The sequence below is a fragment of the Vulpes vulpes genome, chromosome 2 (assembly GCF_048418805.1).
Source record: "Vulpes vulpes isolate BD-2025 chromosome 2, VulVul3, whole genome shotgun sequence".
Taxonomy (NCBI): domain Eukaryota; kingdom Metazoa; phylum Chordata; class Mammalia; order Carnivora; family Canidae; genus Vulpes; species Vulpes vulpes.
This window is the reverse complement of record NC_132781.1, coordinates 40573281-40598584: the sequence shown is the minus strand read 5'-3', so window position 1 is coordinate 40598584 and position 25304 is coordinate 40573281. Positions and strand designations below refer to the sequence as shown.

General features: G+C 39.2%; 1 protein-coding gene across 7 annotated transcripts in view; it reads left to right on the top strand.

The window, feature by feature from the left end:
- RHOT1 (ras homolog family member T1) overlaps nt 1–25304 on the top strand; it is a 64872-nt gene that overhangs the window by 3842 nt on the left and 35726 nt on the right. For all 7 annotated transcript variants that reach the window (XR_003234596.2, XR_011999744.1, XM_025996172.2 and 4 more), the window contains exons 2-6: nt 15445–15503; nt 17261–17342; nt 20035–20078; nt 20583–20636; nt 20793–20845. Coding sequence is in view for 5 of the 7 variants with exons in the window: in XM_025996172.2 (XP_025851957.1) it covers nt 15445–15503; nt 17261–17342; nt 20035–20078; nt 20583–20636; nt 20793–20845 (292 nt within the window). In the remaining 2 variants the exon portion in view is untranslated. The remainder of the gene's footprint in view (nt 1–15444; nt 15504–17260; nt 17343–20034; nt 20079–20582; nt 20637–20792; nt 20846–25304) is intronic.

Below are 25304 nucleotides of genomic sequence, written 5' to 3'. Positions count from 1 at the left end.
AAGATTTAGTTTTAGTGATGCCTTGTTTTTAAGTTGAGATATGTTTGTCTTTACTGGACAAAATCATTAAGAAAGTGGAACTGCTAACCTCTTTTTATTTTTTTTTTAAAGATTTTTATTTATTTTTTATTATTTTTTTTTATTTATGATAGTCACACAGAGAGAGAGAGAGACAGGCAGAGACACAGGCAGAGGGAGAAGCAGGCTCCATGCACCGGGAGCCCGACGTGGGATTCGATCCCGGGTCTCCAGGATCGCGCCCTGGGCCAAAGGCAGGCGCCAAACCGCTGCGCCACCCAGGGATCCCTTTTTTAAAGATTTTATTTGTTTATTCATGAGAGACAAAGAGAGAAAGGCACAGGCTCAGGCAAAGGGAGAAGCAGGCTCCATGTAGGGAGCCTGGTCTCCAGAATCACACCCTGGGCTGAAGGCAGTGCTAAACTGCTGAGCCACCTGGGGCCGCCCAGCCTCTTTTTAAATGAATCTGGTCGTTCTTACTCAATATGTCTGTTTAGTTTTTCATTAAAAAAAAATATTTTATTTATTTATTCATGAGAGACACAGAAAGAGAGAGGCAGAGACACAGAGGGAGAAGCAGGCTCCATGCTGGGAGCCCGATGTGGGACTCCATCCCTGGACCCCAGGATCACACCCTGAGCCAAAGGCAGACACCCAACCGCCCAGCCACCCAGGCGTCCCTGATTAGTTTATCACTGAAACTCATTCAAGCCAAACTAGTTCAGGCTTCGATTGGCTCTGGCCTAGGCTTTTGTAATATCTCTCCTTAACTGGTCTTCCTGCTTCTAATTTTGTCTATTCTCTATGTAGCAGGTAGAGTCATCTTTAAAAAATATCTCAGATCCTGTTACCCATTTTTGAAATTCTTTCATGATTTCTCTTTTCATTTAGGATAAAGTCCAAACTTTTTAATGCAGACCTGTGACGTCTATTAGAATCTGGTCCCTGCTTCGCTCTTAACCTGTTCTCTACTGCTTTCTCAACAAGAAGGCCCTGACTCAGGCAATTCTTCCATGTGTATTTGTTCACTTGTTTTTTGGGCTAGAAAGTAAGCTTCATGAGGGCAGAGGATTTATCTTGTTCATTGTTATATCCCCAGTGCCTGGAGTGGGCCTGGCACAAAGTAGGTAGGTGCTCAAATACAGTTGAGCTTTGAGCAACATGGGTCTGAACTATGTGGGTCCATTTATATGGGGATATTTTACAGTACAGTACTGTAAATGTATTTTCCTTATGATTTTTCTTAATAACGTCTTTTCTTCAGCTTACTTTATTGTAGAATATATGTATAACATACAAAATATGTGTTAATAGACTGCTTATGTTATTAGTAAGGCTTCCGGTCAACAATAATTATTAGCAGTAATGTTTTTGGGGAGTCAGAAGTTACCAGGGGATTTTGGACTGCTGGGGGTATGGGGAGTAGGTTGATGCCTCTATCCTCTGCATTGTTCAAAGATCATCTGTAGTTTTTGGTTTTTTTAGAGAGAGAGTATGCAAGCTAGCTGGGGAGAGGGGTGCAGAGGGAGAAGGAGAGAGAGAATCACAAGCAGTCGCCATGCTCAGCACAGAGCTGGACCTGGGGCTTGATCTCAAAACCCTGAGATCTTGACCTGAGAGTGAGATGCTTAACCCACTGAGTGATGCTAAACCCACTGAGATCTTGACCTGAGAGTGAGATGTTTAACCCACTGAGCCACTGGGGGTGGAGGGGGCAGGTCATCCGTAGTTTTTGAAAGAATGAATGAGTTCAAGTTCCATTTATTTAGCCTTTCTTTGCTTTCCAAACTAAACATAAACATTTATGTCTTAGTCATAAACATTTGACCATTGTCCTTTCTTAAATCCAGTCTGCTGTGTGGTTATTAGCATTTGAAGGCAACATTCCTCCAGTCTCCTTCTCCAGGTCCTTAGCTTTATTTTGCCTTGGAGATTCCTGTGTTCTGACAGTAAAACAGACCAGTGACTTTTAATGACAGTGTCATGTCTGTTCCATGTCTTGGCTGCCAACAGTTACTACATTCCTTGCCAAAAGAGGTCAGCTTCTCCTTGAAACACTAGAGGTCATTTTAGTAGGATTGGGGAAAAGACTCTTCAGGCATAAGATAGGTATAAGAATCAAAGAAACTTTAGTAATAAGCTAGCATTTATGTTAAGAAAAAAGCTTTCTACAATCCCTTTAAGCCATATTGCTTTCCATTCTGGTCTTTGTTAAATGATATTTGAAGATTAAACTGCTCCAGTTTCAATTATACTGTGTTTAGTACTTTGGGTGATAGGCTGTAGTCAGGTGTGATAGTCTGTGTTCAAGCATAGTCTAGTCTCTTCTGTTCATATAAGGTCTATTCTCTGTCATTCTCATGTATATATTAAGATCTGTCTTTTTGTTCCTCTGGCACCAGTTGGGCACTACTGTTGATCTAGTTCAAAGGAGAGGGATAGACCATAACATTTGTTCTTCAGTCCAAATAGTCTGCATATGGTCACTGAAATTTCCCTTTAGAACAGTACTCAGCTGTTGCCCCAGGTGCTAAAGCTTCCCAGTTAAAAATGAACACAGTCATCCTCCTCATCCCTGTATAATTACATAATTTAGTAAGAGCCAACAAGTCTTCATAAGAAGCAGCAGATAAAAATGAGTAGATCCCTTTACTACTTGAAGCACAGGGTGTTTGTTGTCAAGAAAAATAGCCAATATGGCTGGTAGGATGGTAATTGGAACCAGAAAATGTTATTGCCACTTCATGAATATTAGGAATTTGCTGTCATTTAGAACTAGATGTTCAAGAGATGTGATGAAAAGACAAAGAAATTTTTAGCCTGGATAAATCTAGATAATTTGTTCTATAGTGATGAATTATGTTTCCCATGAATGACCTACTTAGAAGCATGGAGTCTCAGACAGCATTGTGGCATGTTGTGTTGAACTGATCAGAAAGCTTTCTCTCTTTGGGAATAATTGTGACCATGCCTTTTGTTTTTATACATCACTTCAGGGTTTCTCAGGCAAAATAGAGGAAGCAGAGACCATTAGATGACTGTCTAACAATAATGTTTTGTCCTCCATATTAATATTTTAAGTATATTTATGTATTTTATTTTTAAGTACTTACTTGTATTTTTACATATTATATTTTATTAAATTCATTTATACTTATTTGTTATAAAATTATGTAATATTATATATTGTATTTTGTATTAAATATAAAATTTAATTGGTACAGTAATTAGAGAAGTTTGTTCCTTTATAGAATTTATTTTTTGGAGCAGTTAAAAATATACTCCTGCCTGCCATTGTTGAGGGGCCTTTTGGATTGTAGGCTTATTTAAATAGTTTTTATTTTTATTTTATTTTATTTTATTTTTTTTTTTAAAGATTTTATTTATTTATTCATAGAGACACAGCTAGAGAGAGGCAGAGACACAGGCAGAGGGAGGAGCAGGCTCCATGCAGGGAGCCTGATGTGGGACTCGATCCCGGGTCTCCAGGATCACGCCCGGAGCTGCAGGCGGTGCCAAACCGCTGCGCCACCGGCGCTGCCCTTAAATAGTTTTTAAATTTAATATTTTAAAATGTTTTTAAGGTACTCATTTCTCAATTAAAAGGCTAAAATTAGTGACCTATTGTAATTTTAAACCTGCTGCTTCCCTATTTTGATAGTCTCACTCAGGGTTAGGTGAGTAGGCCTTAAGGGAAGCAAAAGCTCTAGTTTAGATTCACTGAAGCATTTCTTAACTAAATCACCTTTGTCTAATCTTTTATTAAAGTAACTATCATCTTACTATTCTTCCAAAAGGAAACCCAAAATGATGCCAATGAAAATGTACTCATTCTTTCCCAAGTTAACTGTATAATCTGTCTCTCTTGGTCTGATTTTGAACTTTTTTTTTTTTTTAAGACTTTATCCACTTATTTGAGAGAGAGCACCAGTAGACTGGGTAGGGGGAGGAGCAGAAGGAGAGGCAGAAGCAGACTCCCCATCGAGTGGGAGCTTTTCTTGGGGTGATGTGGGGCTCTCCCCGGATCATGACCTGAGCCAAAGGCAAATGCTTAACTGACTGAGCCACCAAGGCACCCCTGAACTTTTTTTAAAAGACAAAATCAGGAACGCCTAGGTGGCTCAGCGGTTAAGCATCCGCCTTCAGCCTAGGGTATGATCCTGGAGTCCCGGGATCGAGTCCCACGTGGGGCTCCCTGCATGGAGCCTGCTTCTCTCTCTTGAGACAAAATCACTCTTGGAATTTTGCACGGAAGAGGTTCATTTTCTTTGATTTTTAAAAAGCCTACAATACTGATTACTTCAAAAACTAGATGGAATTGTTTTTATTGCAGTGAGTACTAAGCCACCTCAGCTTCTATAACAGCTGAGGCAGAATAGGAGTGAATAAATAAATAGAAGTGCCACACTGTAAGTGGTAGTATCCATATATAAAATTTAAATTGAATGCTTCCCACTTTTTGGTATCACTGTCTGTCTGTCTTGTATGATCAAGCGTAAGTAAAACTCTTAAATTGTTGTGGTGCTTTCAGTGCCCTTTCTCCTGCTAAGGGGTTTCCTTCTGGGTCCCCGAGGCCTGCCCTGTTGGAATAGACTTGGTGGCAAGTTTGTGCTTTGACAGGAGCCTGCTGCTGTAGTGGTGGCCAGAACTGCCATGTTGAGCTGAGTTGTGAAGAAATCTGGATTTCCTCAGAATGTTGGTCTTTCCCTTCGGAAAATATCATTGGGAACGTAGTAGAGGGTTCATGGGTCCATGGAAAAAGCAGAAAGGGACAATGGCCAGTAAAGGGGTGTTCTCATGAGGTTTTTTTTTTTCCCCATGAGTTTTAAGCAGAAAGATAAGGAAGAATGGATGACCTTTAAGGGTTATGGTGAGGGAGGGGACTTTAGTGGTAACATGGAACACCTATCTATTGAAGGCCTGAGTGGTTATGATTAAGGAGCAGTAAGTCCTTTCTTTCTTTCTTTCTTTCTTTCTTTCTTTCTTTCTTCCTTCCTTCCTTCCTTCCTTCCTTCCTTTCCTTTCTTTTTTTTTTTTTTTTTTTAATTTTTATTTATTTACGATAGTCACACAGAGAGAGAAGGAGAGGCAGAGACATAGGCAGAGGGAGAAGCAGGCTCCATGCACCGGGAGCCCGATGTGGGATTCGATCCCGGGTCTCCAGGATCGCGCCCTGGGCCAAAGGCAGGCGCTAAACCGCTGCGCCACCCAGGGATCCCCACCTTTCTTTTTTTTTTTTTTAAAGATTTTATTTATTTATTCATGAGAGACACAGGCAGAGGGAGAAGCAGGCTCCATGCAGGGAGCCTAATGCGGGACTCAATCCCAGGTCTCCAGGATCACGCCCTGGGCAGAAGGCGGCGCTAACCTGCTGAGCCACGCGGGCTGCTCGAAACTAATAAGTCTTTTAATGTTGGTGTTTGACTTAATTTTGATCATTTTTGTATGTTTCAAGTTGTGAACTAAAAGGTAGGTTTCTTCTGAAACTGGTGAGGGCTTTGGAGTGGTGGGATACAAGAAAAATTTTAAAAAGGTAATTCTAAAAAGGGGTTATGAGAGAAATCAAGGTCTTAAGGGTATTAAGGCAGGCAAATTTCTCTAGGACCAAGCAAGAGTGAGACTTGTTTTCCTTTTGGGTACCAGGAGCATTTGAGTTATTGAGCATCTGATTCATTTTTCCCATTCTTAACATAGTTGGTCAAGGATAAGAATGTAGAGATGTGTAAGACATCCAGGAGAATTCTGCAGAAGTGAAACAGTTTCTGGGAACATATCTGCTGGTGGTAGTTGTGGAATTTTGGAGACACTAGGGAAAAAAAGATATGTCTAGTTGGGTGAGAAAGACCCAGAAGTTCAAAGGTCACAGGACTTGTACAAGCTTTGGATCTTCTCAAAGGTTTGTTGTTTTAAGCACCTGGGAGTCTTATTTAATTTTTTTTTTTTTTTTTAGAGTTGATTTTTGTACTTCTTTTTTTTTTTTTTTTTTAAGATTTTATTTATTTATTCATGAGAGATGCAGAGAGAGAGAGAGAGGCAGAGACACAGGAAGAGGGAGAAGCAGGCTCCATGCAGGGAGCCCAGTGTGGGACTCGATCCCAGGATTTCAGGATTCCAGAATCACACCCTGAGCTGAAGGCAAACGCTTAACCACTGAGCCGCCCAAGCACCTGGCGGTTTTACTGCTTACTAAAATAATGTATAAGGCAGCCCAGATGGCTCAGCGGTTTAGTGCCTGCCTTTGGCCCAGGGTGTGATCCTGGAGACCCAGGATCGAGTCCCATGTCAGGCTCCCTGCATGGAGCCTGCTTCTCCTTCTGCCTGTGTCTCTGCCTCTCTCTCTGTGTGTCTCTCATGAACAAATAAATAATAAAAATCTTAAAAAAAAAAATGTATAGGAAAAGCCTCTACAAGTCCTAGTGGACTTGGTTGGACTTCACAGCAGAGGCATCCTCCTGTCAGGTGACCCACAGGTAGCTTTGCTTTGTGTTGTCTTTAATCAGACACCACTCTTTGCAAGGAACTTTATTTGGGCTCTTTCCCAAATGCATTTTTCTTTTTTCTTTTTTTTTAAATTTTTTATTTATTTATGATGGTCACAGAGAGAGAGAGAGAGGCAGAGACACAGGCGGAGGGAGAAGCAGGCTCCATGCACCGGGAGCCTGATGTGGGATTCGATCCCGGGTCTCCAGGATCGCGCCCTGGGCCAAAGGCAGGCGCCAAACCGCTGCGCCACCCAGGGATCCCCCAAATGCATTTTTCTTGATCTGCTGCAGCCTCAGTTGCCAAGAGTAAAAAATGAGCAGGAGGTCCAAGTTCTAGGTTTTCTGATGCTGAACTAAGAGGGCAGTGGCTTGATTCATTTTAAAATAACTATTTTGCCTCCATTTTGCGTAATCAGGTGGAATTAGAGTGGACTGCTGTGAATTTTGATATGAATACTACCTTGAGCTAGCTACCTTTGGGATTTCTGGGACCTTAAATAAGGCCATGATGGAAGGAATTATTTAAGGAAAAAAGTTATGAAATGCTCACTATAAGCCCACAAGTCCTAGAAATTTCTGGACCCCATATTGCCATGGTGAGACCCATTTTGTTCTTTTTTTTTTTTTTTTTAAGATTTTATTTATTTATTCATGAGAGACACAGAGAGAGAGAGAGAGGCAGAGACACAGGCAGAGGGAGAAGCAGGCTCCATGCAGGGAGCCTGACGCGGGACTCGATCCCGGGTCTCCAGGATCACGCCCCGGGCCGAAGGCAGGCGCCAAACTGCTGAGCCACCCAGGCGTCCCCCCATTTTGTTCTTATAGATAGATGAATGTTCCTGACAAGTCACTTTCCCATACACAGTTAAAATAGTTAACACATACAGTTTGGGGATCTGTCTACCATTGCTAGGGTGCTGTAAGGGATGTTACTGTACATTACTTGTAATATGCACCTTTTTATCTGTTACAGGCCAATCTTTTAGGTGTACTACATGATAGTGTGCTTTAATCAGAGAGTATAAGCATTGATAACATCTAGTCCTTTTTTTTTTTTTTTTAACTGATGAGAAAATTGAGGCCCAGGGAGTCAGTGACAACTCAAGATTATACTGCTAATTAGAAAGCTGATTCCCAAATCCAAATTTTCTGGCCCATTTTAGTGCTCAATCAACTCCTTTATTTTTTTTTAAAGATTTTATTTATTTATTCATAAACACACAGAGAGAGAGAGAGAGAGAGAGGCAGAGAGAGAAGCAGGCTCCACGCAGAGAGACTGATGTGGGACTCGATCCAGGGTCTCCAGGATCACGCCGTGGGCCGCAGGCGGTGCTAAACCGCTGTGCCATCAGGGCTGCCCTCAATCAACTCCTTTAATTTAAACTATGAGCATCATCATCACGACGACTACCATTCGTGTACTTAATGTTTGCCAGGTATTGTGCTAGGCATTATGTATCTGCCATTTTAATTAATCCTCTTACTGATTTAATTTAGCTGCAGCTGTTCAGCATTCTGTAGATGAATAAACTGAGGCTTCATGACTTGCCTGAGGAAACACAGCTAGTAAGCACTGGGATTAAGATTTCAGTCCAGGGATCCCTGGGTGGCTCAGTGGTTGAGTGTCTGCCTTCAGCCCAGGGCGTGATCCTGGAGCCCTGGGATGGAGTCCCACATCGGGCTCCCTGCTTGGAGCCTGCTTCTCCCTCTGCCTATGTCTGTGCTTCTCTCTCTTTCTCTCTCTGTCTCTCATGAATAAACAAATAAAATCTAAAAAAAAAAAAAAGATTTCAGTCCAATCTTAGTCTTGGCTTATTCCAAAGCCTGTATTATGCCCCCCGCTTTTTGGGAAATATTTATATCAAAGCTATAAAGAATAATATAACAAATACCCATCACCTAGGTTAATAAAGAATTCAACATTACTATCAGTTGAATGGTAATCATTTCCTTTTCTTTCCCTCAAAAGTAACCAACCACTTTCCTAAATTTCAAATGTATACTCTTAACCACTAAACCATAAGCTGCATTTACCAAGAGTATTTGCTAGGAACTAAGATTCAATAGTGAGCAAGAAAGACACATTCTCTGCCCTTGTGGAATTTCCTGTGGGTGATAATGAAATTCTTATTCCTTAGTGTTTCCAGAGACAATCAGTAGCTGGCAGGAAAAGTAAAGTTTTCATCAAGGAGGGGTAGGAAGTCCTTTAGGAGACCATTGGTAGTATGCTACATGTTTCCCTAGGTGTTACATATGCACAGTACTCTTAAGAGTTTGCTTGTCTTAACTGATTATTCAGTTTTTCTTCCTTGAAACCAAACTATAAGCTGCTTTTATGAACTTTTCAATTTTCTGCTATGTTTAGAGACTTCTGGGAAAAGTGAATGTCCCCTTCTTTTCCCATCCTTCCTTGCCCCCTTTCCCTTTTTTGGAAGAGTGATTGAGCATAGCACTTAAGCCATACTTCTTTTGTAGCAATTTTATCTATTTTGTTTAATACATTTTCCATATTATCCCCACAGAGTATGTAAGATAAAACTTTGTGCTTGGAAGACAATCAGGTAAATACTGAGCAAATGAATTAATAGTAGGAGTCTACACAAGAAAGATGAGTCATGTAAAAGCATACGTTAATACTCTCTGTGTGCTTTTCTAGTGTTTTCTCTATGTTGGTCTAGGCATGGGCAAATATGCCACAATAGAACTTACACTCTTGGATAGAAGGTCAGTTACAATGTTTCTCAGTTTTTTGAGCCATCATTACTTTTTTTTTTTTTTTTTAAGATTTTGTTTATTTATTTGAGAGAGGCAGAAATAGAGAGAGCACAAGCTGTGGAGAGGGAAAAGCAGGCTCCCCGCTGAGCAGGGAGCCCAACGCAGGGCTCCATCCCAGATGACCTGAGCCATAGACAGACACCTTAACCGACCAAGCCACCCAGGCACCCCATCACTACTTTTTATAAATACAAAACTGTTGTGCCCTCTTCATTCTGACAGTTTTCTGACACTGGGTGTTCTACAGTTCAGTTCAGTTTTGACACTAACAACCCTGAGTTAGCATCAGATCCTTCAAGTTAAAGTGCAAGCTCCCCAACAAGATTGCCCTTACTTTACACACCAACTGCAAATGGGGTCCCAGACTATCCATACTTCCTCCTGGCTAACTAAAAGTTTGAGGCTTCCCACCACCCCCTTAGGTTTGATAATTTGCTAGAACAATTCACAGAACTCAGGAAAGTGCTATACTTACGGATACACAAATGAACAACCAGATTAAGAGGTACTTAGGGCAAAGTCTTGAAGGGTCCTGAGCCTTGAAGTCAGGAGTGCTACATTCCTGGTTCATCATTATGTTCATCAGCCAGGAAGCTCCCCTGAGTTTTGATGTCCAGAGTTTTGCTGTGGAGCTTCATTATGTAGGCCCGATTGATTAAATCATTAACCATATGATTGAACTCAGTCTGTGTGCTTGCTGTGGCCTTCTGCCTGCCAGCCACTAAGTTTTGAGGTGGGGGCTGAAAATTCCAATCTGCCAATAACATGGTTAGTTTTTCTAGCAACCAGTCCCCATCCTGAAGCTATCTAGGCCCTCCCTTCTCCCTAATAGGTCATCTCATCAGGATAAACTCAAGTATGATTGAAAGAGACTATAACAAAAGACACTCCTATCACACAGGAACTTCTGAGGGATTTTTTTTTTTTTTTTTAAAGATTTTATTCATTTGAGAGAGAGTGCTTACAAGCAAAGGCTGAAGGAGAGGGAGAAGCAGGCTCCCTAATGAGCAGGGGGCCTGATGCAGGGCTCCATCCTAGGACATGATCTAAGCTGAAGGCAGAAACTTACCCAACTGAGCCACCCATGCACTCTAATTCCAAGGGATTTTTAAACTCTGTGCTAGGAACTGGGTGGGGATGAAGACCAGATGGATTCTTTATCATATCACACCCTCCTTTAATATTATTGGAAATTCCAGCATTAATTATTTTCTATTAAAGACAAATAAATTGAACGAGTAATTTTAGAATTTATTTTCCCCCTTAGAAGTTACCTACTGTTCACAGCTTTTCAGATGCTGTTAAGAAAAGCTTTGAATGGGATAGTTCCAGAAACACTATGAGGTGGAACTTAATTTCCTAAGTGGCAGTATGTGTGCATGGGAAAGGTGAAAGCAATTCAGTCTGTCTGATGTACTAAAGGTCTTTTTCCCACTCATAAAATTAGAAGATTCAGTTTATTAAATATTTGATTATTATGTTAATGTAGACGCATACATGTTAAGTATGCACCTTATATTCATAATAGTTTGATGTAAGTTATGTGGCACAGAAGTAGTTCAAAGAAGGAAGGGGGGAGCTGCAGAAGCCCTGGGCTATCCATAGGGATGAGGTAGATTTTGAGCTGTCCTTGAGAGATGGTTAACATTTGGAAAAGCAGAGGAGAGAGAATGAATGATGTTTCAGGTGAAGAAAACTATGTGAAGAGGCAAGATCCATCATAGCTTGTTTGTGCTTACACAGAGCAGAACTGCCTTATTTGAGCAAATTGTGTATGTGGGTGTAGTGGGAAATGAGATTAGGTAGATGAGGTGGGGTCAAATTATGCATGGTTTTCAAAGGCCAGCAGAATGTTTCACCTTGATGTGGTAGGTAATTGAGAGTCAAGGCTTTTGATCAGATGAGTTAGAAAATGAAAAGATGTCTTAGAGAGATGGGCTGACATTTGTATTGCTGATGGATTTTAATAAGAGGAGAGATTAGAGGAGGGGGTAGAAAGTTGGGAGTGGGAAGTGTTTCAGTAAAAGTAATTACAGGAGTGCCTGGGTGGCTCAGTCAGTTTAGCGTCTGTCTTTGGCTCAGGTCCTGGGATCCAGCCCTGCATCTGACTCCCTGCTCAGCAGGGAGTCTGCTTCTCTCTCTCTCTCTCTCTCTCTCTCTCTCTCTGCTGCTCCCCTTGCTTGTACTCTGGGGGAGTCTCTCTCTGTATTTCAAATAAATAAATAAAATCTTTTTTAAAAAGTACCATAATTACAGAAAGGTGGGAACATAGAGGAAGGAATGAATATTAAAAATTTCAAAGAAAGGGACACCTGGGTGGCTCGGTGATTGAGTGTCTGTCCCCGGATCAGGACATGATCCCACGGTCTGGGGATCGAATCCCACATTGGGCTCCCTGCATGGGGCCTGCTTCTCCCTCTGACTATGTCTCTGCCTCTCTCTTTTTGTGTCTCTCATGAATAAGTAAATAAAATCTTAAAAAAAAATTTTCAGGGGGATCCCTGGGTGGCGCAGCGGTTTCGCGCCTGCCTTTGGCCCAGGGCGCGATCCTGGAGACCCGGGATCGAATCCCACGTCGGGCTCCCGGTGCATGGAGCCTGCTTCTCCCTCTGCCTGTGTCTCTGCCTCTCTCTCTCTCTCTGACTATCATAAACAAATAAAAAAAATTAAAAAAAAAAATTTCAAAGGAAAATTTGGCAGAGCTTGAATGCTCATTTACAGAGAAAGGGTAAATCAAGGATGGCCAGTTTTTGAATTTTTCCTTTTTGTCCTGATGTGTAGAGTGTTCTTTATTGGTGAAAACCTCATAAATCTGTTGGAATATAATCTCTCTGAATGTAAAAGTAGGGAAGACCAAGTGCCTTGATCAGCACATGGAATAGTGCCTGGTATATAGAAGTGCTCAAGAAATATTTGTTGAAGGGATGAAAGAATGCATTTAACATGTCAACCTTTAGGTAAATTTTAGTTGTCACCTGTAAATTTTTTTTTTTTTTTTTAAGTAAGCTCCATGCCCATTGTGGAACCTAGTGTGGGGCTTGAACTTACAACTGTGAAATTAAGACCTGAGCTGAGATCAAGAGCTGGACACTTATCTAGCTGAGCTACCCAGATACCCTTGCCATCTGTAAATTTAGAATATACCAATTTTTACTACCAAAACGTGACTTTTAAAATAATACTTGTTGGGATCCCTGGGTGGCTCAGCGGTTTAGCACCTGCCTTTGGCCCAGGGCGCAATCCTGGAGACCCGGGATCGAGTGCCATGTCGGGCTCCCAGCATGGAGCCTGCTTCTCCTGTGTCTCTGCCTCTCTCTCTCTCTGTCTATGATGAATAAATAAAATCTTTAAAAAAAATACTTGTTAACATTTTCCAGTAGCAAAAATTGTATATATTTGTTGTAGAAAATTGGGGAAATGTGCAAAAGTACAAAAGCATAAATAAAGTTACAGTTACATTTGCTTCAGAGATGACTGCTGTTGGTGTATAGATCCTTCTGTTTTTTTTTTTCCGCAGTTGAATACGTATGTATTTATAAAATGGGATCATATAAGTAATGCTGATTTTTACCTGCATAAATGTCATTTTTCAAGTAAAATGGAACAATTTGAGCTTCCAAGTAATGATAATAATGTATTTAACATGTAGAATAATGTAGGAATCCATGAGACCATGTTGATATGAATCAGAAATGAGTTTTTCCTTAAAGTAGAATGCAAAGTAATGTAGAAGGAGTGATAGAAATAGAAATATCATCATCACCATCTAGCAACCAACTATAGCAACACAAGACAGAAACCATGAATGACTGCGAAAACCGGGAGGCAAAGGTTTGGTGAGAAACAAGAGTGTTTGCATGGTCTGAACTTACCTTCTCACAAGATACTTACCAACTACAAAGGGAAAGAGAATAACTTGCAGACACCACCTTCCAGCTGATGATAGTTAACTTCACCAATAATGGGACAAATTGACATCATCTCCCTTCAGTTGTGATACACTGAGGGATACGGTATCATTTCTGGGGCATTCCTCTCAGAGTGCAAAACCTGAAATTAATCATGAGGTGATATCATACAAACCCAACTGAGAGAGAGTCTACAAATTAAATGACTTGTATTTTTTTTCAAAAATGTTGAAGCTGTGAAAGATAGAAACCACTAAGGAATTCTTCCAGACTAAAGACTAAAGAGATGTGATGACCAAATGCAATGTTTGATCCTGGCGAGAAAGATTTTTCTTTTCTATGAAAGATGGTAATGGGACAAATGATGAGATGTGAAGTCAGGTCAACAGTAGATAATAGCATTGTGTTAATTTCCTGATCTTGACACTACACCATGGTTATAGAAGAGAATGATCTTGTTTTTAGGAAATACATACAAGGTGCTTAAGGGTAAAGGGGCATCATGTCTATAAGTTACTCTTAAATGGTTTATTTTTATTTATTTTTTTAAGATTTATTTATTTATTTATTTATGATAGACATAGAGAGAGAAAGAGACACAGGAGGAGGGAGAAGCAGGCTCCATGCCGGGAGCCCGATGCGGGACTCGATCCTGGGATTCCAGGATCATGCGCTGGGTCAAAGGCAGGCGCTAAACCGCTGAGCCACCCAGGGATCCCCTCTTAAATGGTTTAAAAATACATGGAGTCAGGGGAGGGAGAGGAAAGGAATGATAATGCAAATATGGTATAATGTTAACATTTGAGGATTTTGGTTAAAGAATAGACATGACTCCTTTGTACTAGTTTTGCAATTTTTCTGTAAGTCTGATACTTTCTCACAGTGAGTTAAAAAAAAAAAACAAAACTGGACCCAGAGCTCCTGGATTAGTCACTAGTGAATCATTGAATATTTTAATTAATTTATATAGTATTTGTGTATGTAGTGTTTGCTGACCATAGGGGCCATCATTCCCTCTCTGTATTATTGTTTTAACAATATTTTCTTAAAGTGTGTCATAAGAAAGAGAACAGTGGCTTAGTCAGAAGGTGGGTTTTCATTTTAAATCTGCAGCTAATCTTTAGTGAGATCTTGAGAAAATCACTGTTTCTGGATCCCAGGTTCTCCATCTGAAAATTTTTGCAGGGAGCTGGATAAGCTGACATTGATAATCAGAGTCCAGCAGTTCTGTGATGATGGGCTCTGATTCACTGACATGGTCAGAATTCAGGGAAATGTTATCTTATAGTCAGCTACTTGAAAAGTAAGCTGAAAAGATCCCCAGAAACTGGAGCCAGAATCAGGTCATGATCTCAGGGTCCCGAGATTGAGTCCTGCAGGAAGCCTGCTTCTCCCTCAGTCTATGTCTCTGCCTCTCTCTGTGTCTTTCATGAATAATTAAATAAAATCTTTAAAAAAAACTGGAACCAGGAGATACCTGTCAAACCATCCACTCTGTCCTTTTACTAGTGGCATTCTACTTGTTTGCAGCATACCCTCTAAGTTGTTTTGACCAGTACTCTTTTTTCCAGCCATCTGTTGTTTTTCCAGAGACTGACTTGTGTTTTTAGTCACTGTTTTCTTTCAGTCATTTAAAAAAGAAATGGATTTCTCTTTGCTATTTTTTAAATTGTGATAAAATATATAAGACATATGATTTAACATTTTAACCATTTTTAAGAGTATGGTTAAGGGACATTAAATACATTCACAGTGTTGTGTAATCAACAGCACTTTTTCTATCTAAAACTCTTTCATCATCCCCAATAAAAGGTTTGTGTCCATTACATAATAACTGTCCCTTTACCCTTCCCAGGAGATTTTTACATACGGACATGGAATACTGCCCAAGGACATAATTAAATGATAATGGAAGATTGTAAAGTAATATGAATACCAGGATTCTATTATTGAACTATGTGGTGAATTATTATAATATGTTAATATAAGTAAAAAAAATCTGGGAGACTACATGTATTAAACTGGTAAAGAGGAATTTGGGGGAAGATTTTTACTTTTATTTATTTTGGTAATTTTTTTTGTTTTAAACAAGGAGCTTTAAGCAGAAAAGGATATACTTTAAGCATTGTGCTAAAACTTGGTGATTTGGATGCCTCTGATTTTGGCTAATGGGTGACAGACTCTGCTGTGTTGTTGCTGAATTTGAGCTTACGTAGTACCCAAACATTTTATTATTAAAATAATGATGTTTGTTTTCACAGCTAGAGTTGGGAAGACATCACTGATTATGTCTCTGGTCAGTGAAGAATTCCCAGAAGAGGTAAATATTTTTATTTCTTTTCTGTATCTAAGTCTTTTAAATTTATCAAAAATGAGCCTAAAGTGAAATAAATTCTGCTTTTTTATTTTTTTATTTTTTTATTGGCATGTGTTTCCTTTCTGACAGTTGTGACTTTAAAAGGGCTCATACTAGTTTATACAAAACATCCCTGCAATGTACTGCAGGAGCTAGAATCAAACTAGATCTGAGTTTACCTAATTGTTTGCTCTTCCTCCTTTTGATCTTAGCTAGGACATTTGTCATCTCTGTGCCTTCGTTATCTCATTTGTAAAATGGGAGCTGGAAGGGATATTAGAGATCATGTAAGCTATTAATCCTTTCTTAAAAATAATATGTTATTCATAAGCCCAAAATGTAAAACAGGTGAATATTCCTTTAGTTGAAATAAAGATGAAATGTTTGGCTGGCTGCCCACCTGCCTTCCATCTGACACTCCCCAGTCTTTGAGACATCAGAACCTCTAGGATTTTAACTCACATATTTGAGAACCTTTAATTTTTGCATCATTTTACAGTCATTTTACATTTTATAAATGAAGAAACTAATTCACCCCACCTCTGTCTACCTCAAATGATTATAATGTGTCTCAAATGAGATAAGCTTCATAATAGTAGAGTAACACCAAAAGTAAGGTGGTTTTATGATTACTGGCAATCTATTTGTGTTCAAAATGAGGGACCATTGGCTAAGGCCCTATATGTAAAGTTAGAATTTTGTTTGGGGAATAGGATGGGTGCAAATGGGATGAACGTTGTTTCTCTTTATCCTGTTCATAAAACTGGTATTATAGCCTCACAGTTTGCATTTCCCCTGTCTTTACCCTTGTTTAGTTAGGGTATCTGTATAATTTCATTGTGCAGACAGGAATTTGATATATTATATGGTAGTGTTTTCAACAATTACAAGTGCCACATGAACCATTCATTGTTTCTTTTGCTTTTTTTTTCCCTCTTAAATAAGTAATTACTTAATTTGGGAAATGAAGTGTATCATCATGTGATCACTTGGAGTATAATACTTAAAAGTTTTCTGTGATAGTTTGAGTTTAGATTTGTCATTTTAGCATAGACTTCTTGGGTGTGGATAAAGACCCAAGTCTTTATTGGGTCTTTATTTTTAATTGGTTAAAAAAAATCATATAGTCTTTCTAGAAAATGCAGTCATTAAGCAAGGCTTATGTAGCCAATCAGTTATCTTCTAGAAGATAATAATTTTGATAATTTATTGTTTTATTTGAAGATTGCTTTGGATTAACTTCATTCGTCATTTGTAGAATATCTTTAGCATTCAACAAAATAAAATGAAAACAGCAGTTTAAAAATAAAATATTTGAAATACCAATTAATTTAAATATTATGGTAGGCTGTGTTAGATCTGAAGTATTCTTAATATATCCTATGCCCACCACGCAGGTAGAAATGTGCATTTTTTTTATTTTTTTATTTTTATTTATTTATTTATTTTTTGTGCATGCTTTTTTAAAAGAAGTGTTTATTGGGACACCTGCGTGGTTCAGTCAGTTGAGCTTTCAACTCTTGAGCTCAGCTCAGGTCTTGATCTCAGGCTCATGGGTTCAAGCACAAAAATAAACATTGGCAAAAGTGTAATAAATCTTGTAAGGACAGGTATGGGTGGAAGGGGCTAATATATAGACAAATTTACATGATCTGTTAACAAGTTTGATTCATAATATCCAAAGTTTTTTTTTTTTTTTCTATATTTGTTTGCAAATGAAGGTTCCTCCCCGGGCAGAAGAAATTACCATTCCAGCTGATGTCACCCCTGAGAGAGTTCCAACACACATCGTAGATTACTCAGGTAATGAATATTCTCTTGTAGGTGAAGCTGCAGGATTAATTTAATAGTCCTCAAGAAAGGTATATATACTGAGCTTTAAAAAATATTCTAGGATAGGTGTTTTTTTCTTTGGCAGTAAATAATCACTTACTATTCTTGTTTCATTTATATCTCCCTGCCAACCCCTACCCCATACCCCCTATAAAGGGGGGGGGGGGGTAGGAGATCAAGCCCTGCATCGGGCTCTGCACTCAGTGGAACTCCATCTTGCAGTTCTCAGTCCCATATTTACTAAGTTGGGTTCCATAATAATGAAAAGGAAAGAGAGATGATATAAAACAAGTAGTAAGGCAGCCCCGGTGGCATAGCGGTTTAGTGCTGCCTGCAGCCCAGGGTGTGATCCTGGAGTCCCGGGATTGAGTCCCACGTCAGGCTCCCTGCATGGAGCCTGCTTCTCCCTCTGCCTGTGTTTCTGTCTCTCTCTCTCTCTCTTTCTCTCTCTCTGTATGTCTCTCTCATGAATAAATAAATAAAATCTTAAAAAAAAAAAAAGACAAGTAGGAGATAAATCATTACCCTCCTTGACTTGGCATATTCACAGAGATAAGTTTTGGATTAATTTTGTTACCAGGCATTCAGGAATGCTCTGATGATGCAGAAAGAGTTCTGAATTTGAGAATTTGTTGAGTTCTAAATTTGTTTTTTAATTTATCAGCCTTTGTCTCCTACCCAAATAATAGTTAAAACAGTTGTAAGCTTGCTTACATTATATGGTAACAGAAGCACATTTGTATTGCTTTTAATAATTTAAAATTTTTCTACCCACTAGTACTGACTTTTTAATCATTAAATTATTTTGCTTTGTGCTGGGACTTTTTTTTTTTTTTTAAAGGAATGTCTGGCTGGCTCAGTGAAGCATGCAACTCTTGATCTTGGGGTTGTGAGTTCGAGCCTCATGTTGGGAGTCAGTTGTAACAGATGTACCACTCTGATGAGGGATGTTCATAATGCGGGAGGCTATGTGGGGCAGGAATTATATGGGAAATCTCTGTACTTTCTACTCAGTTTTGCTGTGCATTTAGAAAATAAAATCTGTAAGAAAGGTATAACTATATTGGTAATACTTTGTTTTCCTAAGTTGGTATTCCACATGTTCTAAAAGTGAAATTCCTACCTAGGACTGTAGGACTGCCCAGTCCAATACATTATGACTATTGAATGCTTAAAATGCTTAAAACTAGGCTGGTCTAAATTGAAATGTGCTGTAAATATAAAATGCAGGTGGAATTAGAAGACTTGGTGTGAGAAAAAGAATGTAAATCTCAATAATTCTTTCATTGAGTACATGTTGAAATTTTAATATTTTTGATATCTTAGGTAAAATAAAAATGTACTTTTACCTGTTCCTTTTTAATTTTTTTAAAGGAGAAGGGGCAGAGGGAGAGGTGGAGAGGTGGTCTTAAGCAGGCTCTATGCCCAGGTGGAACCCAACATGGGGCTCAGTCTCACAACCCTGAGATCATGACCTGAGCCGAAATCAAGAGTCAGATGCTTGAGCCACCCAGGCACCCCATCCTGTTAGTTTTTTTTTAATGTGACTAATAGAACATTAAAAATGACATACGTGGCTTGCATGTCTGGCTACTAGATTGCACTATACCCAAAGCTGAGGGGGTTGGATGCTCTCTGCTGCAGTTAGCCTTATAACCTGCTTCATTTACAGAATTATTCTTTTTCAGCATTGGAATTGGAGCCATAACACATTGATTACTCAACATATGAAAAGATATTTAAGATATGGCCAGTTGTTTAGCATAAATTAAAATTCTATTGCATTCATTTATGGTATTAGTTTGTATGTCAGAAATAACAGGCATTTTTGGGGGAAAATATTTAACATAAGGTAATCCAAATTAATGTCAGTTATTGCTTTCCTCTTCATTTGTATGCTTTTAAAGAAAAAAAGATTTTATTTATTTATTTATTAGAGAGAGTGTGGGCACAAGCTGGAGAGGCAGAGGGAAAGGGAGAGAATCTCAAGCAGACTCTCCACTGAGTGCAGAGCCCGATGCAGGGCTTGATCTCCTGACCCTGAGATCATGACCTGAGCCAAAATCAAGACTATGCCATCCCATTCATTTGTATGCTTTTTCATCATAGCTGTGATCATGCATATCTCCTGCACATCCACCATTTGAGACCCATTCCAGCCAGAGATAAGCGCTAGCAAGGGAATTCTTGACTCTTCACTATCATGCTTTGGTTTTGCTTCTGGGGCTTGCTCTCTCAAGATACAAGCTCTTAGCTTGTATTGTCCAGATTCTCACCTGGCCTTCTGACCCTGTGTGTATGGACTCTTTGTCTGGGCTTCTGACTGCAGCACCTAGTCCTCTAGCTTGGGTTTCTGATCCCTTTGGCCTCACCCTTCTCAATTTTGGATCAGATGCTGGCCTAGATTTATCACACAATGCCTTCTGGTCTTCTGTGCCTGAGTTATCCTTGTCTTCCAGGGCCAGTCAGCTTCCTTATCATAGTCCAGCTCTTTCTTTTTGCTGGCTTGCCCTTGTCTTTGCCACCTCATCTGGCACTACACTATATAAATGACATAAGAGATGAGGGATGTTGGATGTATGCCATGTAGAAGTTAGCTTGACCATTAGTTTTTATGAAAATTTTTAAAATAATGGACCTTTTTTGACTTTGTCATTTGTAGAAGCAGAACAGAGTGATGAACAGCTTCATCAAGAGATATCACAGGTGAGTTAAAGAAAATAGCTGTTGGGTTTTTTTTTGTGGGAAAATTGTGATGATTTTGTGAGACTACCTTTTTCATTCTCTGACTTAGGTCTTTTCAATTCTTTGTTGTTACTGCTGACTTTGAGTATGTTTTTCTGCAATAAATCTTAGGAACTTTTTCCTCTTTGAGACATGCAAAGTTTGGGGGTTTTTTTAGGTTTCAAATTTTATTCTTTCTTTGGCTCAAATATATTAACTAGTTGGCAATTAAATGCTAATGTTTACATTTGTTTTGTTTAAAAATACCATTAGGGCAGCCTGGGTGGCTCAGCGGTTTAGCGCCATCTTCAGCCCAGGGCATGATCTTGGAGACCGGGGATCGAGTCCCATGTTGGGCTACCTGCATAGAGCCTGGTTCTCCCTCTGTCTGTGTCTCTACCTCATTGTCTCTGTTTCTCATGAGTAAAAAAATAAAATCTTAAAAAAAAACCCAAAAACCATTAATTTCTTATTTTTTTCTTGTAGGCTAATGTCATCTGCATAGTTTATGCAGTTAACAACAAACATTCTATTGATAAGGTATGGACGTGTGACTTTTTTTACTATATTTAGTTAAATTTCAATGGGGGCACTTTTAAAATTGATCCTCAGTTTAGAATTTTAGCGGTCCCAGGGCAGAGTATTTTTCAGAGAAGATCCTCATTGTGGCTTAGCTCTTACTAATTTTCTTTTTAGGTAACAAGTCGATGGATTCCTCTCATAAACGAAAGAACGGACAAAGACAGCAGGTATTTTTTTTTCCTCCTGAACTTTGTATAATGAAAAATTTCAAACTTAGAGAAAAGTTGCAAGAAATAGTACAATGAATACCTGTAAACCCTTCACTTAAATACACTAGTTAACATTTTACCACATTTACTTTACCTATAGATCTTTCTCTATTTATACACACACACTGATTTCAGGAGGAATTATTTGAGGCAGCACATATATTTGGGAGCAAAGCATAAAATAGAGTTCTGGTACTATAATGATTTACAACTTCAGACATTAACTATTTTGGTAATTATATTATTTCTCCTTCTCAAACCACTGCTTAAGAAGTTTCCACTTTAGAATTCCTCTTCACTTGTATAGGTTGTACCTTCTCTGTGGAAATGCCACTTGGGTGAGGAATGGCTTCACCTTGTCACTGATTGCTCACAAGGTGGTGTGTATGATGTCATGGGACTGGGAGGAAAACAAGTGCTCTTTGAGATCTGACTTATCCATTTGACTTGACTGAGCCTTCCTCGTCTGTAGTGGAGAAGACACTAATGCCTGTCTTGGCTGCATGTGGTAATTTTGAGAAGGCAGTGAAATAACACACGTGTACGTGCTTTATAAGTTCTCTAGAGATCACTAGAGATCTTTATTTAGGAATGCAGAGAGGGAAATTTCTTTGAAATTCTTTGGAAGGTATATATGTGATGGGAAGAAGTAAGAGAACACATCTTCTATATTTTTCTGAGCAGGGTGATAGTTCTGGATATAAACGTTTCAAGTTTTAAGTCAAAATGTAAACTAAAAATTTTCTTGCAATATTATTTAACGGAACATGTGTTATTTATGAGGCATTTTTAAACATTAGGGAAGTCAGATTAATAACTGTGTATTGTACACTTTTGGTCCTTTATTTAATTTTTTAGATTTCTCTCTCTCTTTTTTTTTTAAAGATTTTATTTATTTATTCATGAAAGACATACACACACACAGAGGCAGAGACACAGTCAGAGGGAGAAGCAGACTCCATGCAGGGAGCCCAATGCAGCACTGGATCCGGGACTCCAGGATCATACCCTGGGCTGAAGGTGGCGCTAAACTGCTGAACCACCCAGGCTGCCCTAGATTTCTCTTTTGATTGGACATTTTTGTGCCTTGAAACTGTAAAGATCTGGTGCTTAACAGATGAACACGGTCATTGGCCCTGCCTCATGTATTTATGGAGGGAGACTTTGTGACTGATATGGCATTTTATATGCTATGTCTCACAGCTCTGAAGGCTCCTCTTTGTCATAGTTTTAAACTTTGATGTGACGTCCTGACAAGGTAAAAAGGAGACAATGACCTGAGAAGTTGTACTGTCCACTGTAGTAGACTCTAATTAGTTGTGGCGATTTAACTTTAAATTAAGCAAAATTAAATCCAACTAAAATTTCAATTCCTGGGAATAGCTACGTTTCAGGCGCTCACTAGCTACTTGTGGCTAATGGTTACAGTAATGGGCAGTACAGATAGAGATCATTTCCATCACACAGAAGGGAGTATCAGATAGGCTGCCTTGGAGGAGTTCACAGCTATATGCTCCTGACACTTGCTCTTCTTGCTGAACACTGGAGCTGTTTTCAGAAGGGACTTTTCAGAGAAGGCAGTTTTTCTGGGATCTATCAAGCATCAGATTGGACTCCTGAATTAAATCAGTTTCACTATGATAGCTTCCTGAAATTCTGTGGTGAATTCTGTGGCCCTTTTGGTATCATCTGAAAGTAGCTTTTGACATTCAAAGATCAAGTTGAGCTTTCTTAGGTGTAGCTGTTTTTTTCCCTCTCTGAATCATATAAACATAATTATTTTTCTTGTGGTTGACTTGTCCCAAGAGGGGCTGTTTTCTTTCTTTTTTTTAAATCTTTTTTTAAGGATTTGAATTTATTTGAGAGAGAGAGAGAGAGAGAGTACGAGTGGGAGGAAGGAGAAGCATACTTACTGCTGAGCAGGGAGCCTGATGTGGGGCTTGGTCCCAGGACCCTGGGATCATGACCTGAGCTGAAGGCAGATGCTTAACTGACTGAGCCACCCAGGCACCCTGTTTCTTTACTATATGGACCTTAGACTTTCCCAATAATAACTTCTTTCCTGAGCCTCATAAGTTTATATTTGTTGCACAAATATTTTTCCTTAGGACTTCCTTGGACTGGTAGCATAGTGGTTCTTATTCAGGTGTGCCCATTAGTGTCACCTCAGGTATTTTCAAAGAATGTAGATGCCTTTGCCCCACCCCTGGAGTTTTAGAATCTGTAGGTTTGGAGTAGGGCTTGGACATGTGTATTTTTTTAAGCTCTGTTAATTATTTTATGCACACCTTTAGTTGCAAACCACTACATTTTTGGAGAGACCCTCCTGGCTTTTTTAGGAATCTATATTTGGGTTATATAGATGTGGGTTATATAGATACAGACTATATATATAGTCCCTTTATGCATAATCATTGTAAGGGGTAAATAAATGCTTGCAAGAATTTCTATTGCTATCTGGAGTTTCAGCAAGATGATTTGCTTTCTCTCCAAGCTCTCTGTAGGTCATACAAATAACAGTTCCCTACTAGACTAGCTCTCTTTGATAATCCCCATTTAGATTTCTCATAGGACTGTCAGATTTAATCTGTTTAAAACAAAATCTTTAATTCCCTGCCTGCTCCCCACTACTCCCCCCGCCCCAAATGAATCAGGAGGCCTACTCATTTTGTCCAGCCAGAAACCTATGTGTTTTTCTTGATTTCTGCCTTGCCCTCAACCTCCATATGTAATCTACCAGTTGTTCCTATTAGTTCTACTTCTTTTTTTTTTTTTTTTTTAAGATTTTATTTATTTATTCATAGAGACACAGAGAGAGAGAGAGGCAGAGACACAAGCAGAGGGAGAAACAGGCTCCACGCAGGGAGCCCGATGTGGGACTCGGTCCTGGGTCTCGAGGATCACGCCCTGGACTGAAGGCGGCACTAAACTGTTGAGCCACCCAGGCTGCCCTATTAGTTCTACTTCTAAAATATATCTCAAATTTGAATACTTTCTCTCCATCTTTACTGCTCTAATCCAGGCCAGCACATTTTTTTTTTTAAAGATTTTATTTATTTATTCATGAGAGAGAGAGAAAGGCAGAGACCCAGGCAGAGGGAGAAGCAGGCTCCATGCAGGGAGCCCAATGTGGGACTCGATCCCAGGTCTCCAGGATCACGCCTTGGGCCAAAGGCAGGCACTAAACCGCTGAGCCACCCAGGGATCCCCCAGGCCGGCACATTTTAAAAAAGCTTTTTATTATTGAAAAAAAAATCAGACATATTCAGAAGTAAAGAGGATCATCTTTCTATATCATCTGTTTATCTGTCACCAGCCTCAATTCATGGCCAGTCTTTGTTTTGTTTTGTTTTGAGTATGTGTTAAAATATTTCTTGATCATTGCCCATTTTTCTACTTGATAATTTTACTTTTCTTACTTGTATTTTTTTCTTTTTGGTATCTATTTAGTATGTTTTATACATTTTTAATACAAGAATTGAGAAAATGGGAAATAATATACTGAAGCACAAATTTAAAGATATTTCTCTAGGTGGATATCCACACATTAATCAAAAATGTCTGTCACTATCATGGCCAGTCTTGTTTCATTTATTACCCCTCCCATTGGATCATTCTGAACAAATCATACTGTAAATATTTCAATATGTATCTCTGAAAGACACCATATGACTCATTTTAAAATGTTGATCCTAGCTCAGTGGTTGAGTGTCTGCCTTCGGCTCAGGGCATTATCCTAGGGTCTTGAGATTGAGTCCCACATCTGGCTCCCTGCATGGAGCCTGCTTCTCCCTCTGCCTATGTCTCTGCCTTTCTCTCTCTCTCTCTCTCTCTCTCATGAATAAATAAATAAAATCTTAAAAAAAAAAAAATGTTGACCCAGTCATGTTGTACCCCTCTCATAATTCTTCAGTGGCTTCCTGTTTTATACTTATAATAAAATGCATACTCCTTACCACAGCTTATGTGTCTGACCTTTGCTCCTCCTTCCAACCCCTTTACACACCTCTTCCCCTTTGTTTAGTACTCCAGCCACTCTGACATTTTTCTGTTCTTTGGACTCACCAGAATGTTTTTTCAGTTTGAGCCCTTTGTACACACTGTCCCTTCTTCCTCCACAGCTCTTTTCTGGCTCTTCACAGTGCATATTCCATTTCAGCCTTCACTCTTTGACCCAAATGTCACCTTGTCAGGGAGATTTCCCTCTGATTCCTGTATAATTAGCCCTCCCATTATTCTGCTGCATATCCCCTTATTTACTTTCTTTATTGCACTTACAGAATTGGAAAGTGTATTGTTTATTTACTTTTGTTCATTTTCTGATTTTCAGTTTAGCATGAGTAGGGACCTTGTCTGTCTTGTATCCTTAATGCTTAGAACAGTACCTGGCTTATAAGAAGTACTCAGTAGGGATGTC